We start from the raw sequence: 17,359 nt of genomic DNA, 5'->3' as shown, positions 1-17,359 counted from the left end.
ATATATGCATTTCCTTGTAAAAATAAATTTGCTGCCTTTGAATCTTATCATTGGTTTAACAGCAATACTTATGGTTCCATTATGAATATATTAAAGTTAATATTTTAATAGCAAGTAATTTTAAGAAAAGAGTTAAAAGTGGTCATTTTAGATGCATTATATAGTTTATGGTGGCAAACTTTTATATATTACAGTATATATTATATTTAAATTAACCTGCTTTTTACTCAAAAGCTTGGGGTGTTTGTGTGTATACATGCATTGTGTGGTTAAGTGAAACTGACAAGGAAGCACTGGATTTCTATGTCAATATTTTACCCATTATAGTTATATTCAGAAGCCAATTTATATAAAACTAATGTAAATTTCAGAATATATTCAAAAAACACAATAAAACTTACTGAACTATCAAAGGTCTGTCAGCAAAAATGAAGGGTTTTGCTAACACAGTAGATATTGCATGATGCTTTGCTCTAGATTTCAATACCAGTCCTCTGTCACCAGGTGCTCGGTTTTCTTTCAATTCTTCTATTTCCCATCTTCCTAAAATAGAAAGCAAATTAAACTACAGCCAAAACACTGACTAAAGAACTATTTATCAGCAGTGGTGACCAAAAAGATATTTCCATGAAGGCTGATTTGGGAAAAATAAAAGTTTAAATCAGGAAATGAAATCTGCAACTGTATATACGCCTGCTCTTTTTTCTCTTACCAGAGAGTGGTTTCATTTTCTTAGCAAAAATTGTGGAAACTAATAAATAACAAACACTACAGTCTGATTAAAGCACTTCTAAAGCTAGCTTAGTTTGGATTTCTCTGACTTTTTAATCAATGAAATCACAAAATATGCTTGTCTTTAGGGTCTATCAACATTTTATTTTTAAAATGAGATATTTTTTAATTACCTCTGAGACAAAGAACACCCTTAACACAAAACGTGCAGTTTGCAGTTTGTTTTCAAATACCTGGTATTCATTAGCTACTTTGCAGGATTGCTGTGGGGATTTAACTTTGAAACGTGATGGGAGCAGGGCTCTAGAAGAGGGCAAACGGGGTCTAATATATGGTGATGGAAGGACTGACTCTGGGTGGTGAACACACAATGTGAGATATGGATGATGTAATACAGAATTGTACACCTGAAATCTATGTAACTTTACTAACAATTGTCACCCAATAAACTTTAATTTAAAGGAAAAAATAGAAAAAGAAACTCGTGCGTCCATGAACATAAACTGCACTCGCCCTTCCCAAGTTAAGCCAATCAGTTCCCAGAACTTTCCACCAAGACTAGCAAGCTTGGGAGAGGCACGAGGCTGTGACAGGGTGAAACCGAGTTAGGCCCTTTCCGGGCCAGAATTTCCCATGTTTTGGATCAAGAAGCCCCTGAAATTAGACCATGATCTGCATACAATGCATGTGGGCTACCTATAGCCTAAAAGTTCTGCATGTTTTTTTCTTCCTTTCCTCTTATTTAGAATAGAAAATAAGCAATTTTATATTAATTTGTATAAAATGTTCTAGTTTTGAAAACTATAGGTATTGCCTGTTCCAAAAAACTCAATTTAGCAAAAATTGGTTATTTTCGAGTATTGTGCCAATTAAATAAAATTAACAAGCACTTTTGAATCACTAATGTTCTTTGTAACTTTTTTTCTTTCTAAAAAAAATAAAATTGCAAAACCTTAATAGTTTTATAAATCAGAGGGGTATTTTTCGGTCTATCATTGTGCAGACTTTATTGGGCTTTTAAAAATGCATTTTAAAAAGTTTTCAGGTTTCTTTTTCCTTTTCCCCTTCTAATTTCGTTATGCTATACTTTTCTAAAAAAGATGAGTTTATTTGATGTTTCTCTCTCACACTGATGATAAATTGCATTATCACTATCAACCTGTGGTTTGACCAAACAAAAAAGGTCTTTTCTTAAGAAGTAACAACTTCATCTTTAGATTTTCAGGACATTTATAGTAAACAATTTTTTAAACTACGTTGCCATGTTTGTAATTATGCAATACATATCAGCTATGAAAAAAGTACCACCTAGCACTTTAATTTTAGAAAATTTGTGACAAGGTAATTATTCCTCAAGGACAAGAGGTTTTTCCCAACTTCAATAACTTTCTATTAACTGATCATTTACCCAAATTTGGACAATACCAGGTAATACAAATTTTGATGTAAATAAAATTTCAAAAAACAATTTGTATGATTTAATAAGACATCCTGAAAGTCGGTCACTTAAAGAACTGGTATTTATTAAACATATTAGTACTTTTATTAATAACTTAAACTGAAAAATTTAGATAAGTTACTCCCAATGCAAACCCTGTACCCCAGCACATAACGATTCATGCAGATTTGCTTAGTCCTGAAAAGATGGGAATGAGTCTTACTGAAATGACATCTGACAGAAGCCGCCATTAACTACTGTGAATACTAAATATTCCTGCAAAGAGATCTGGTCCTGGTCTCAACTCCCACTATGTAAACAACATTGCCAATACTAGGACATCCAGGAGCTGGAACTTGAAGGAACTTTCTGCTTTTCAAATTTGCTTCCAAGAAACTGTAAAAAGCCAGCCAGAAACAACACTAAATCGAATGTGCCAGAATATTATTTTCGTGAATATTTGTTTAATAAGACTACAGACTAAACCTGGGTGCTAAGAAGTTTGTTTTTTGCTTGCTTGTTTGATTTTTAATTTTAAGCTGAAGAAAAAACTCATTTAAACACTGAAAGGCATTTTTGTCCAGCAACAAATACAAACTTGAACTTACTCATAAGATAGACCACATTTTAATTTTAGGGAAACGCCATCAACACATTCTTTTAACATGCAAATGTGAAGCAAATATCTACCCAATGTTCTTAAAAAAAATGTAAAGCAACCTAAACATAAACGTTTTAAGCCCAGCGTGCTGTGTGATAATGTGTATTTCTGAGGGTATATTTACAGCAGCACCATATCCCTGCAGACTTGCTGTTGCTTTGGGGGAAATGACTCTTCTCTAATGGATTTAGAGTGAATACAGTCCTGCTTGTTCTGTGCATATGGCAGAGTTCTTTTTGGATTATATGAACATATATACAAGAACACAGGATTTGCTGAGATGGAGAAGAGGACACTGCAAAGGAAGGCACGCAGGCGTAACCTGTATCTCACACTAAAACAAACTATGAAAAGGAAGTAGACGGCTGACATCCTACACATGCTGTTATCTGTTCTGTTGCTGTTCTCATGTAACTGCCTGTTGGGGTCTGAGTGTGAGGTCCCATCTTTATGGGTATGAGGTCATCTGAGAGAGGAAATTCCCACTATCAGTCACTCTGAGACGAGGCTGATCTTGCTGTAGGATATAACAATTGACGAGGCTGGTTTTAGACTAGAAGAACGAAGAAATTCTTTTATCATACTCCATGAAAGTCCTGTTGGAGAAGAAATGACGACTCTGGCATATAGGACATTTCTTTCTACAGCTAAGCCTGGATATAATTCTGTCAGAGACCCTATGATAATGAAGACATATTATCTGCTTTGTACTTGCTAGGAGAACATTGCTATAAGCTATAACTTGATCTAGGTGTGCCCAAGCTTGAGATGAAACAGCAGAGACAAGCATAGGCTGGGAAACACTGCTTTGGGAAACGCAACAACTAACGGCAGTGGAGTGAAAATGCAGCTCTTGACAGTCAGAAAACTGGATGACGGCTTAAGAATGGCTTCCTCAGGGGCTTCCAGAAACAGACAAGACAAAAGGCTGAACATTCCACTGTAAAGCAGCATGGGGCCGCAAGCCGTGTGTGTGTGTGTGTGTGTGTGTGTGTGTGTGCTTACACACACATATATATATATACATATAGTATATACATACATATGTTTAATAGAAATATCACCGCAAAAGCTAGTGAACTTTGGGTCATATTGGTTATATTGAATATTTAAATAAATATTTTACCATCATATATAGAAATCTCCACGTTTGTATCATCTTTCTTTGCTTTTGATAAGACCCACCTATAAAGGTGAAAGCAAATGTATATTATTAAAAATAAAACCAGCAATTTATAGATATAACGTATATTAGAAACAACAAAAAAAGATTACCCAATAGCCACTTCACATTAAAAAATAAATAAATACTAAATGAGGATACCTATACATAATCCTGTCAGGCTATACAGTTAAATCCAATTTGGAATCTGCAATTTAGTAGCTATATGATCATAGGTAAAATACACTAAGCTTCAGTTTCCTCACTTATAAAATGAGGTAAAGATAGTATTAATACTTACCTGATAGGTAGATTACTTAGGATAGTGTCTGGCATATAACAATCAATAAGTAATAACTTTTATTGTTTTACCATTATTTAGAATGGAACACTACCTTGAATTTGTCATGTGAAATTAGATTATTAACATCTGTCCTAAGGGATGAAGAAATGTTATAAATTTCACTTTGCATTCATAATTAATTTATTTTCTTTATAAAAATGCATAACTATTCAAATTAATCATTTCTATCAATAACAAAAATGTGTTAAGGTACTGGTTTACACTGTCAAATAAAGCACTTTAACAGTTTTTACAGTTCCACAGTAGAGGCAATTTTCACAGGCCAATAACCAATAATTTCAAAAAAGCTAATCAAATCAAGAGAAACATTCTATTCAATGAATACTCACCCAGCCAACTTTCCACTATCAAAAGTTTCTGTAAAATATACTTCTCCTACAGGTTGAGGTGTCTTATATTTAATCTAGAAGATAATTTTTAAAAATCTAAAGTTATTCATCACAAATATTTTAATTAAATAATCTCACTAGCTAAGAACTGAATATGTATTTAATGGATATATAGGTAATATAGATATAAGGTAATATGGTCTCTGACCTCAAAACTTTGTATCCTAGTGGTGATAAGATACAAGAGAATATAAGAAGATGATGGAAAAAATATACTGTATGTACAAACAGAAGATACACTGATTCCTTTTAACACAGAAGGAATGGGAAGAAGTAATAAGAGACCTAATGATACAGCTGACATGGCCTTAAAAGGATTATAACAGGTGACAATATTTGGGGATAAAAAAAATCATTAGAAGCAAAAGAAATAGCATGATCAGTGATGAACTCCTATTTTGACAGTAAAAACCTCCATATTTTTTTGGTAATAAAGCCATGCTAAGTACCATGCACAAATTTCTGTAGTGCATGGGCACTCTAAAACACAAAGCAACAACTGGTTGGCAAAAAGCAGTGCTTTTCTATTTACTTAGAAAATGAAGATTATTAGGACTGAAATAAATCTTAAGAGATGAGTCACTCCTATGTATCATGTAAAGGGATAATTTACAACTCATTTCTCAATAACCTTACCTCTGAGGAGAGTTCACCTTCATTAGTATCAATGTCTTCTGAATTTTCACCCAATTCTTCCACCTCAACACCATCATCCATAAATTCTGCATTAACTGAGACGAATAGAAGACCCAAACATAGCCAATAGCCTTGGAAATACATATTGATTATCTGTGAATTAAAAGTTATCAGTGAAAATAAAGTTGTGAAAAATATGTGTAAGTATACTTACAAAGAAATAATTTCTTCTAATACCTCCAGTATTCCAGGGTGGCTTTTTAAACAAATCATTAGGAAAATAAATTATGCTTTGAACAACTGAAAATACAAACTTTAAATCTCACAGGACAAAGAGCAACGGCACGAAACCTAAAGATACAGAAAACAGTGATTACAAAAATAATATGCAGACCCCATTAAAGGAAAGAAAAAAGGATGATTCCTAAATGTTTACTTAAGTTAATTTTTTTACTACAATGTTGCTTAAGTATATATAAACCCACAATTGGAAATTTTATAATTGTAAAATAAAAATGCACTTTATATAAACTTTAAAAAATTTTAAAAATTTTTATCAAAATTTAATGTGATAGTCTTTTGCTGAAATCAAATAACAGTTTAAAAACCAAACAAATATCAGGCTTACTGCAATCAGGTTGGCTGCTATGATAAAGTTCTTTTGCATTTATCATTCCTACAATACTGTGACAACTCAATTATCTACCCATTTCTCTATTCAAACACTGCGAAACTTGTATTCCTCACAGCATTAATTGAGAGAAGCAGCCACACAATTTGGCTGACTCTTGGTAGAAATACATGATTTATATAATTATGTCCTTCTTTATTCCCATTAGCATGTTAAAATTCAAGTTTTATTTCTTGTTGCCAACGGAACCAAGTAAATGTGGATACCAAAATAGTGTAGCAGTCTAAAGTTATAATGTGATCAGTCATCCAGATGAATCAGAATATAGTTCTATTACTTTTTTTTTCCAGTTACCATCAATATGAAATTAAAAAAAAAAGTAATTCTTAGAGGGTAGTGGTTTAGCTCAGTTGGTTAGAGCGTGGTGCTCTTTTATTATTATTATTATTAATTATTATTATTATTAAACTGCAGTGCTGTTAACAGCAAGGTTGCTAGTTTGATCCCCACATGGACCACTGTGAGCTGCGCCCTCCACAACTAGACTGAAACTACTACTTGCCTTGGAGCTGATGGGTCCTGGAAAAACACACTTAAAGTGTTTAAAAGAAAAAGAAAAGTAATTCTTAGAGAGAACTCTTAAATCCTCCAGAACATATCTATAGATCTGCTTTAGAAACATGGGATTCACGAAACAGCATTCTACACTCACCAGAATGGCTCTAATCAAAAAGAAGACTACAACAAGTGTTGGGAGGGTGTGGAGAAATTGGAACCTTCATACACTGCTGGTGGGAACGTGAAACAACGCAACAGCTTTGGAAAATAGTGTGGCTGTTCTTCAAAAGTTAAAAAATAGTTACCATATGACCCAGCAATTCTACTACTTGGTGTCTACCCAAAAGAAATGAAAACAGATGTCCACACAAAAACTTGAATATAAATGTTTAAAGAAATATTTTTCTCAATAACCAAAAGCCAGCCTAAATGTCTATGAACTGATGAATGGATAAACAAAATGTAAACTATCCATACAATGGAATATTACTTAGCAATAAACCAGAACGGAGTACTGAGACAGTGTTACCAGTTAGATGAATCTCATAAACATGGCACAGAGGGAAACAAGCCAGTAATAAAAGACCACATATTGTATGATCCCATTTAAAAGAAATAGGTAAAGCCATAGAAATGGAATAGATTAGTGATTGGTTAGGGAAAAGGCTGGGAACAAAGGGCTTTTTTATGGGGGGGGGTGATGAAAATGTTCTAAAATTGGAATATGGTAATGGTTGCATAATCTGTAAGGATATTAAAATTCACTGACATTAATTGGGTGAACTTGAAGGTGTGCAAATAATGCTTCAGTAAAGCTCTTTCTAAAAAAGAAACATCAGATTATAAAAATCTTTTTTCCCCCATGCAGTTAGCTCAACCGATTAGAACCTTTTTTAATGAGACCAAAACTTTACGTGATATGTGGGCCTTGGTTTCTTCAAAGTTCACCAGCTACAACTCTAAAGTTGAGAAGCATGAAAATGCTTGTTTTTTGAAAATCAACACCAATCTACATAATATGAACATTCTATATTAGGAGGTATGTTAATGTCACTATTTTTATGGACAAAGACAACACAAAAAATGATGCATACTGTCATTAATTATAAGAGTTTGAGCTCTTTGAACCATAAAAAAGGTGTGACTGGGACAGGAAGTAACTAAAAGAGAGCAAGTTGACTCAATAACAACAGGTCGAGTTTTTGTTTTGTTTTTTCCCTTATAGGCACAGGAATGAATACATTTGAAAATTGCTTATTGTTAATAACCTTAAGAAACTTCATTGTTCTAAAAATTTAAGAGCCTTCCATGATTTATTTAATATAGTAAAAGGTGTTTTGCTTGACTATCAATAACATTTGTAAAATAGAAATGCATGAAATAGTAGTAGTAATAATGAACTCTAATAATGAACATCACTTTAGACTCATATCTTCTCCTTTCAAAGGCACACACACTTTAGTTTCTTAATTAAGCTGTTGAAAAAAATAAGTTCTTAGTGCTTTGTTTGTGCTCTGGTGTCCTGGGTGTCGGGGAAGAATGACGGGGAAGCCAAGCGGGCAAGGCTGTCTGGAACCCTAGTCTAGGTAATTTCATCTCTGCAGCCCAGGAAATGAATACGATAGGTAGTATTGCTTCCAATCTACAAGCTGAAATCAGAAAGATTTACAAACTTGGTCAAATTCACATGATTAGAAATGTGAAACAAGATTAGAATCCAGAAACTTTACATCAATATACCATGCTACCTCATATACTGATAAAGCAATGGAAAGAAATCACAAAATGGTAACAGCATATATTTTCAAACCTCTTGAAAATTTCCAAAATTTAGATTATTAGTAGTATGACGCTCTGAAGTCATTTACCCAGAAATGGCCATATCTACCTTCTATACAAGTGAAATCTTAAAAATAACAGCCAGGGGTCGCAAATCATTCTGCAGACAATGCAGTTCTACAGGGTAATAGTCACCATCAAGAAAAATGATACAGCCCAAGGTTATTGCTGCTATTTATTCCTTTTTTTAAAAAATTAGAAATATAGACCTAATGGTTTCTGCTTAAATCTTCAGTGCTCTGTCATTATTCGACGAAGCACCAGCTAACAACGCAGAATCACATCATGAAGCTCAAAGTATTACTTGAAAGGCTATCACATTATGGTGCCAACATGTCATCAAGCTCCAGACAAAACTGTGAGGTTTCTCATATATCACTTCTTGAAGACAGAAGGTATTACCTGGCCTGCACTAGAGCTTTGAAGTAACTAATTTGTGCAGTTTAAAAAATTGTTTTTAATTGTGGTAGGATACACATAACATAAAAGTTACCATTTAAGCCTATTTTAACTATTAAGTTCAGTAGTGTTAAGTACATTCACACTTATACAACCAATCTCCAGAACTCTCTCCATCTTGCAAAACTAAAATTATACCCATTAAACAACAACTCCCTCACTTCCACCTCTCTAAGCCCCTGGCAGCCACCATTCCTTTTACTTATAACATGGTTTGGGGTTATTTTTGGTGGAATCTTTGGGTTTTTCTACATATAAGATGATGTTATCTGTGACTAGAGATAATTTTACTTCTTCCTTTTCAATTTGGATGTCTTTTATTTCTTTTTCTTGCCTAATTGCTCTGGCTGGGACTTCCAGTACAGGTAGCCCCACTTTCCAAAAGTGGGTGATACTCTTCGCTTTATGCCATTTTGACTTGCAAAAGTTTTCATAGGAACAATCTACTTTTGGATAGTGGGGAAGACCTCTACTATGTTGACTAGAAGTGACAAAAGTGTGCACCCTTGTTTCCTGACCAGATCCTAGAGGAAAAGCTTTTAGTCTTTCATCATTGTGTATGGTGCTAGCTGTTGGCTTTTCATACATGGCCCTTATTATACTGAGACAGTTTCTTTTTATTGTTTCAAATGCTGTTTCTGCATCAACTGAGACAATCGTGTTTTTTTACCTCCATTCTCGTAATGTGATGTGTTATATTGATTGATTTTCGTATGCTGAACCATCCTTGCATGCAAGGAATAAATCCCAATTGATCATGGGGTATAACCCTTTTAACTGTTAAGGATTTTTGCAACACTATTCATTACGGAGATTGGTCTGTAGTTTCCCTGTCGTGTTTTTGTCTGGCTTTTGTATCAGGGTAATACTGCCTTCATAGAACGAGTTTGAAAGTATTCCCTCCTCAAACTTTTGGAAGAGTTTGAGAAATATTGTTATTAATATTTCTTCTAATTAATTGGTATTCATTTTTCCTTCTGCTCATTAGGTGGAGTGTTCTATATACGTCTATTAGGTCCAAATGGTCTATAATATTGTTTCAAGTCCTCTCTTTCCATATTGATCTATATGGTTTTCCTAAGTTATGTAGTTTTGGTTCAGCAAGAATTGTTTATATGTTATAAGGTATAACATTTAGTGCTGATGCTGCCCCTTTCCCTCCTTACAAATCTATAAAAGATAGTAAGTCCAAGGTTCTGTGCTTTTTATGTATTCCTTACTCCATACAGGTTGCTGAAATCACCAAATATCATTTGTGCCTTCATGGTACATCCATTTGCATGTATCTTTGATCTCATGTATGGTCACTGCACTGCTTCTGGGCTGATCTAATAACAAGTTGAAGTTTAAGTAACTTTGTCCAAGTATGAGATACCATTCTCCCCAACCTTTGAAACCAAGACCGAGCAGCCTGATTTACCTCAAAAAATTTCACCAACATCATTTAAAAGCCCTCCTGAATCTCCACTGCCAGCCCCAAATCATAAATTATAAACTGAATTTCATTTATTGGTATTGAAGTAATGCTCAATTCCACATGAAAGGTAGCTAGAGCACTAAAACAAGAAGGAGAAAAAAAGACAATCACAGGATACCCAATATTTATTGTAAAGTATGGGAGAGATTGCTAGCTGATCACCATGCTATTTTTTCTTTTTTCACAGGACATAACTGACTATATTTTCCTTGGAGTTAGGTGTGACTCAGGTGAAGAGGAGTTAAGTAAGACCCAGGAAAGCTAATAATGCAGTTCTAGTCAGAGTCTGAAGGCCTGAGAGCCAGGAGAGCCAGTGGTATAAATTCCAGTCTGAAAGCCAGCAGGTTCAAGACCCAGGAAGAGTCAGTGTTTCAGTTAGAGTCCAAAGGCAGAAAAAGACTGAAGTCCCAGCTAAACAGTCAGGCAGGAGCAGAACTCTCTTCCTCACTGGAGGAACAGACTTTTTGTTCTATTCAGGCCTTCAACTGATTGCATGAGGCCCACCTACACTGGGGAGGACAATCTGCTTTACTCAGTCTACCACTCAAATATTAATCTCATCCCAAAACACCCTCCCATACACACCCAGAATAATGTTGACCAAATAGCTGGGCACCCTGTGGTTCATTTGACACATACAATTAATTTACCATCACAGCCATCCACTCCTCAGGAATACCAGCAACCAGAAACTACGTTAGGCCTCTGAGGTTTTTTTAAATTTTCTATTTGAGCACTACCTTAACTAATGCATACTGGTGACTAAAGCTGGGTATCCTTTTCTAAATCAGAAGGACCTAAAAACTATGAAAATACCTCAAGAAACACAGCAAAAAGCTTGAAAAGAACCCTAACAGCAGAAATAATTGAAAATACAATGTTCTGGCAATTTGGGCAACAAAGAGCCACAAAGCATTCCAAGGAGTCTGAATCTAATCCTATAAAAGTGATAAACTACTGAAAGTCTGAGATTAATGAAATGATCAGAACTGCAATCCTGAATATGGGAATATGGGAAAAAATTATTGGGTTGTACTAATTATAGAAAGAATAAACCAAATCTAAACTGGGTTTTAAAACTATAGGTACACACTAATGTTAAAACTGACTAAATAGCATAATTTTCAAAATGTTTACATAAACATTATAATGATACATTTACTTATTTATTTAGAATTTATACTATCTCTCCATGGTACCAAAATAATAGCATGGGGGCAACTTGCAAAACACAAAACAGACATAAATATAAGCTCACCAAGGGCTGGAATTCTCTGTCATTTATATATCCATAGTGCTCCAAAGAGTGCTAGTACATGATAAACAGGAACATATATATGTTTATAAGATAAATGAATGAATGCATAAACGACACGAAAAGATTACAGGGAGGAGGGAAATACGTGTTACTAAGCAACCAACTAGGTAGCAGCATGGCAACAATAAATTTTGCAAAAGGGTGTCTAGGCAATTGGGGGAAAACCAGAAATAGAATGAAAGAGTATTCATTATCTATAAAAGTCGACAAACTCCTTGGAGAAAAAAAAATCCTTTTCTAGAATTTAACGCCTAGGAGAATTTATGGACTGAATCCCTATGCCATAGATGTCTTTAACTATAGTTTTATGAGAGAGAAATAGTTATGTCAATGCTTCTAACATTGGCCTTCCAAAGTTTGTTAGAACACTGTTAAAACAACACAGGAAAAGCATCTCTATAGAAAAATAAGATAATGATCTAGAAAGTTTGCAATTTTATGATCTAATTTAATATGGGGAAATTAGTTATTTTTAACTTTTACTCTGCATCTATGAAAAAAATCTCTTATTGTGAGTTATTTCAGAATGTTGCTATTAGCATGCTGCATTTGAACAACTCAACTCATAATTGCTTTACTAAAAAGATAGTAAACAGAAAAATTAAAAAAAAATTTTTGTGTGACCACAACACAAAAATAAAAGTGGACATATTTTTACCAAAATTAGAAGGTATTCTTGTAAGTTTCTGGGTATATAGCACATAGAAAACTCGCTTTGAAGAATCACAAACGAAGTAGAGAAGCAGGTGACAGTGGCCTCGTAGGCAGGCAGCCTTCTTCCAAAGACGCTGCAAGACTCGATTTGAAATGCATCTGTTTTGTCACAAAAGAAACTAGAATGCTTCCGAATAAGCTGCATCAGGGGTTTATTCATTTCTTGATGGCTAGAAATTCAGGGGAGGCCAGCCAGTAGGTAATAAAATTCATCATTCACGCATTCATTTAACAAATATTTATGATTGTCAATTATGTGCCAGGCATTATGTCAGACACTGAATTTACAGTAATTAGCAGAGCATACTGGGCTCCTGATCTCAAAGAGCTTGTAGTCTAGGATGGAAAGCAGAGGTTAAAGAAATAACCCAGGGATAACATGTAACTATAATAACTGACAGAGAGGTAAAGAAGCTATGAGTTGGTAATTGAGGAAGTGAATTTACACTGTAGGGGATGGGTCAGAGAAAGCGGCCTTGAGAAAGTTACATTTAAAGTGAGATGCATACAATAGAAAGGATTGATTTCCCTAGGCCAAGCAAAGGAAGCTGCATGTGATAAAGGAGCTGAAAGGGGAAGAATAAAGCAAGAAGGGTAAGTGCTGTTTTGGGGTATTTACTGTGTTTCAAGCATATTAATCCAATATTTACTGAACTATGGAGGAGGTATTAATATCCCATTATACGTAAGGAAAGTTAGGCTCAGGGAGATTGATAAGTAACTTACCCAAGAATACAGAATGCTATTAAATAGAAGAAGACTCAAAATTAGGTCTCACTACAAGCTCTGCATTCCTTTCATTAAGGCTCTAAAGTTAAGAGGTTTAATAATTTAATCCTCACTATGTGGCATTAAAGTTCTAGGCTTATAAAATGCAACACAAGGTTCAATTTTCTTCTTACATTCCATCTTTTAGACAGACATTCCAGTTTCTGTGGTTTTGTATTTTAAAACCCATTTTTATGTGTATCCAAATTATATTTCATGTGCATATATTTAGTTAGTTAAAAGGCCTTTAAAATCTTTCCAGCTTAAGGCTACATAAAAATATAAAAATTAACAATTTCATGGTATTTATATTTCTAGGACACTAAAATTTTACAGTGTTCACACAAATTTCAGGATATTTGAAATACTTGCATTTCTTAACTAAAAAGCTCCAGGATAAACAGTAAGGCTTACTACTGGAACCATAATTATCACATGCTAGATAATATAAATGTCTAGGTACTCCTTTCCTTAACAAAAGCTTCTAGAAAGAATGTCATTAACTGTGAATACTTCTAACTTCCTACAGTGGACAGAACAATGATGTCCATACCCGAATCCTTTGGGCTTTGCAGATGGAATTAAGGTTGCTAATTAGCTGACTCTAAAATAGGGACAGTAGCCTAGAGTATCCAGACTGGCCTAATATAATCACATGGGCCCTTAAAAATAGAAGAGGAAGTCAATGAGTGATGGACAGAAGAAATTTGAAGAGAGGGACTCCATCTACCATAGGGAACTTGGAGATGGGTAAGGGGGTCACGAGCCAAGGAATGTGGGTGGTCTCTAGAAGCTGAAAACAGCCTTCAGCTGATAGTCAACAAGGAAACAGGAATCTCAGTCTATAACCACAAGGAACTGAATTCTGCCACCAACACGAATGAGCAAAGTGGAGTCTCCCCAGAGCTTTTAGTAAGAAATGATGCCCTGTTGACACCTTGATATTAGCTCAGTGTGACCTGTATCAGACTTCTGACCCATAAAACTGTGAGAAAATAAGTTTGTGGTCATTATAATGGCAGTAGTGAAAAACTAACACTTTTATTATTCCTGTATTCCTGACTCCTAGCTTCTCTGAAACTGCTCCTACTGACCGAGTCTGAGTTAAGCGCATGAGCATTTTTCTGTCCTATTGCCTACAGCTGACTGCCTCCTTCTCGGAGTCCTCTTCTCCCTCGGTTTCTATGGTACCATTTCTGATTCTTGATTCTCTTCCTTTTCTCTGTCTCCTTCATGGGCACTTTCTCTAATCTTCTGTAAATATTACCGTTCCTTAGGGTTCTGTTTCCAGGCTTTTCTTACATTACATATACTCTTGGCTGCTATCTATAAAAGGACTCCCAAATCTTATTCACAGCTCAGAGATCATCTCACTTTTTAGTTTCAAATCACCATGCATCTTCAAGGATGTCCCAAAGCCTCCATTAATTTGAACTTTGTCTTTCCTCCCAAGCCTGTTTTTCTATCTCCTTAATTCCCTTCTCCCATTAACTGCACCTCCCGTCAACCATTACCGTAAGACTATTCTTTCTTACTGATCCCCTGTGTCATTTGGTAACTTAAATGCATTTGGGTATTTCTTAAATGTCTCTTTCTATCCCCATGCCACACCCTTAATTTAGGGACCCATCCTTTCTGAAAAGGATTTAGTAAACTTCCACTTTGCCTCTTCAATTCCAGTCTTGCCAATCTCCAAATCTGTACTCCACCTTCTCTCTAGCGTGAGTTTTGCAAAAAATACAAGTCTTACTTCACTGTTTACAAAAATGTTTAATAGTTCTCTGTAACTCTCAGCATAAATTCTACCCCTTTAAGACTTATTTCTTTTACTCTCTTCAATAGTCATCTATTTCACACATTCATGCTTTGCTATATGCTATTTCTTATAACTGACATGCCTTTCTAACGGCTGACTGGGGACTACCCTTATGCCTCAAAAACCGTGTTTGAAAATTACTATTATTTAAAGTTTTAGTTGTCATGCAACTTCAGGAACTAAACTACAGAATGATATGGTAGAAAATACACTGAACTTGGCACTATGGCATCAAAATTTTGGTTCTATTTTTAAAAAGGTTTATGGGTTTAACCTCCTCTGGGCCTGTTTCATCATTTGTCAAGTGAAAGGGTTAAACTAGATGATTTAATGGGCCACTAAAGTTGGCATTTCTAGCTTTCTATTTAAGAGCACTAAAACTTATTAGGCACTGAAAATAAGCAGTAAGGCTAATTTACAGCACTGTTCAATTTCTACCGATACATCTATGTACATCACTCACACACTATAATTAACTTTATCAACTAAAGAACATAGAAAACCTTGTTCTAAGGATTTAGGAACGAGGTCTAAATGTGACTGGGCGATTGAACCAACTCCATGTGAAGGCAAAACTGTAAACTGAAAAGAGGTCAAACTTATAATCACCAAAGGAGGGAGGGCTACCCAGAATGATTCAATGACATAGGGTGATGTAAAAATTTTAAAGCAAGCAAAAATCTAAGGCTTAGATCTGGTTTTGATGTTTTTCCGCATCTAAAAGTTTCAATAAAAATTAACACTCTTTTGAGGCCTCTCCCCATGGCCATTCGAGTTACCTTCCCCCCCACCCCCTTTTCTGAGCTTTGTTACCATTTGCTTTTAAATCCCAAACAAATGACTCTTTGTTGCTTGGGGAGATGCTATAAACAAAATCAGCTCCATCGTCTGATCATAAACAGGCTTTCGGCGATAATGAGTCTCGGGCAATTAGGGCTTCGCTGGATTTCACCCAACCCTCTCCCTCCGTCCCCAGCGGCGCACTGCGGGCTCCAGGCATCCCATCTGCGGAGTGGACATGAGTCACAGGTCACCACCGCTGTCAGGGTTGGGTCCCTTCGCCTTTACAGAGGCGGGGAACGTGTAAACAGCCCATTTGGTTTTTGTCAGACGTAGCTGGAGGGATGAGCGGCGTGGCGACGACGCACCCCCAGCCCGCGGTACCCCCGTGCCTCGGGAGCGCGCGCCGGGGCTCGAGCGCGGCACGGGGCTGAGATGGTAACCGCTGGAATAACGGACTGGGCGCCCGCAGGCCTCTTACGCGCTCAGGGGCAGCCGGGGCTGGGGAGGGGACCTGGCCTTCCCGAGCCCTTCCGAGCCCCAGGGCGGCAGGTGGACACAGGTGTCCGGCAGGACCCAACGGACACGACGCGGCACCAACTCCCGCCGCGGAGGGCTGGCCTTCCTACTCCCGAGGTCGGGAGAGCCCCCCCAGAACTCGCCCGCGGAGCCTCCATCCCTGAACTCGACATCCGCCCCCTCACCTGGCCCCAACCTGTTCAGCCTGGCGAGTCGCCAAAGAAAGGGGTGCGGCCCAGGAACCCCCGCCTTGGGGGAAGGAGCAACGACTCCCGATTCCTCACCCCAGGCCGAGCGCAAAGGGCAGCCGGAAAGTGGCCCGCTGCCCACGCACCTGTCCGGCGGGCCTGTTTTCGGCAGTGGCAGCTCAGATGTCCGAGTCGCTGCCACTTAGTCCCCGCGTCTCCACCAGACCAATCCCGCCCGCGGCCGCCCAGCAGCGACTGCTAACTGCGCGTGCGCGTGCGGCCGCCGGCGACGAGGAGCCTCAGCCCGAGGCGCGCGGCGCGCGCACCTGCACCGAGGGGCTCAACGGCCGGGAGGCGCGCGGCTCGGCGACCCCGCGGTGTAGCCGCTGGGGCCCGCGTTGGCCCTCGCGCCGCGCCGTGGGTCGGCCCTGGTGTAGTGGACCTGGCTCCACGGTTGGCGGGGAGTCCTCGCTGTTCGTCCTAGGGCTTTTCGTCCCGCCCAGCGCCAGCCCGCTCTGCAAACAGTGGGGTTCTGCCTCCTGTTGCACATACGGTACTGAATTTTATGTAAATCACGTTTTTGAAAAGTGTCCGGTTAGGGTCCCAGGCTTTTCCTATGTTCTATATGTTACTGAGAGAACTCTGAGCAGCGAAGTGAGCAGCGAAGTTTCCTGTTTCGTTGGGTGTGTGGGATGCAGATGTTTTAAATGTTAACGTAATAAATACTTTATTTCTTTCCAAAATACTATTAAGAATTGCTAATATTTATTGTGCTCACTGTATTCTTAGGGGTTTTGCGTTCATTATTTCATTTAACCACAACAGTCTAGGTAAAGAAACTGAAGATGATTACTTGCCAGAGCCTTTGACTAGTAAATGCGGAAATAATAGGTTCAGATCCAGGTCTGTC

General features: G+C 37.2%; 1 protein-coding gene across 7 annotated transcripts in view; it reads right to left on the bottom strand.

Annotated features, from left to right (window-relative positions):
• Positions 1–16,945, bottom strand: part of CLGN (calmegin) — a 36,076-nt gene extending 19,131 nt beyond the window's left edge. For 4 of the 7 annotated variants that reach the window (XM_074338497.1, XM_019730806.2, XM_074338493.1 and 1 more), the window contains exons 1-5: positions 16,596–16,945; positions 5,383–5,535; positions 4,687–4,760; positions 3,958–4,016; positions 402–543 (exon numbers count right to left, since the gene is read on the bottom strand). In XM_074338497.1, coding sequence (XP_074194598.1) covers positions 402–543; positions 3,958–4,016; positions 4,687–4,760; positions 5,383–5,526 — 419 coding nt within the window. In that variant the 5' untranslated portion in view covers positions 5,527–5,535; positions 16,596–16,945. Of the gene's footprint in view, positions 1–401; positions 544–3,957; positions 4,017–4,686; positions 4,761–5,382; positions 5,536–16,446 lie in introns of all 7 variants that reach the window. The other 3 variants (XM_074338498.1, XM_074338494.1, XM_074338495.1) reach the window with 3 other exon arrangements.
• Between the last annotated feature and the right edge of the window lie 414 nt (positions 16,946–17,359).

Source organism: Rhinolophus sinicus, linkage group LG07, assembly GCF_036562045.2.
Source record: "Rhinolophus sinicus isolate RSC01 linkage group LG07, ASM3656204v1, whole genome shotgun sequence".
Taxonomy (NCBI): Eukaryota; Metazoa; Chordata; class Mammalia; order Chiroptera; family Rhinolophidae; genus Rhinolophus; species Rhinolophus sinicus.
This window is presented reverse-complemented; position numbering and strand designations above follow the sequence as displayed.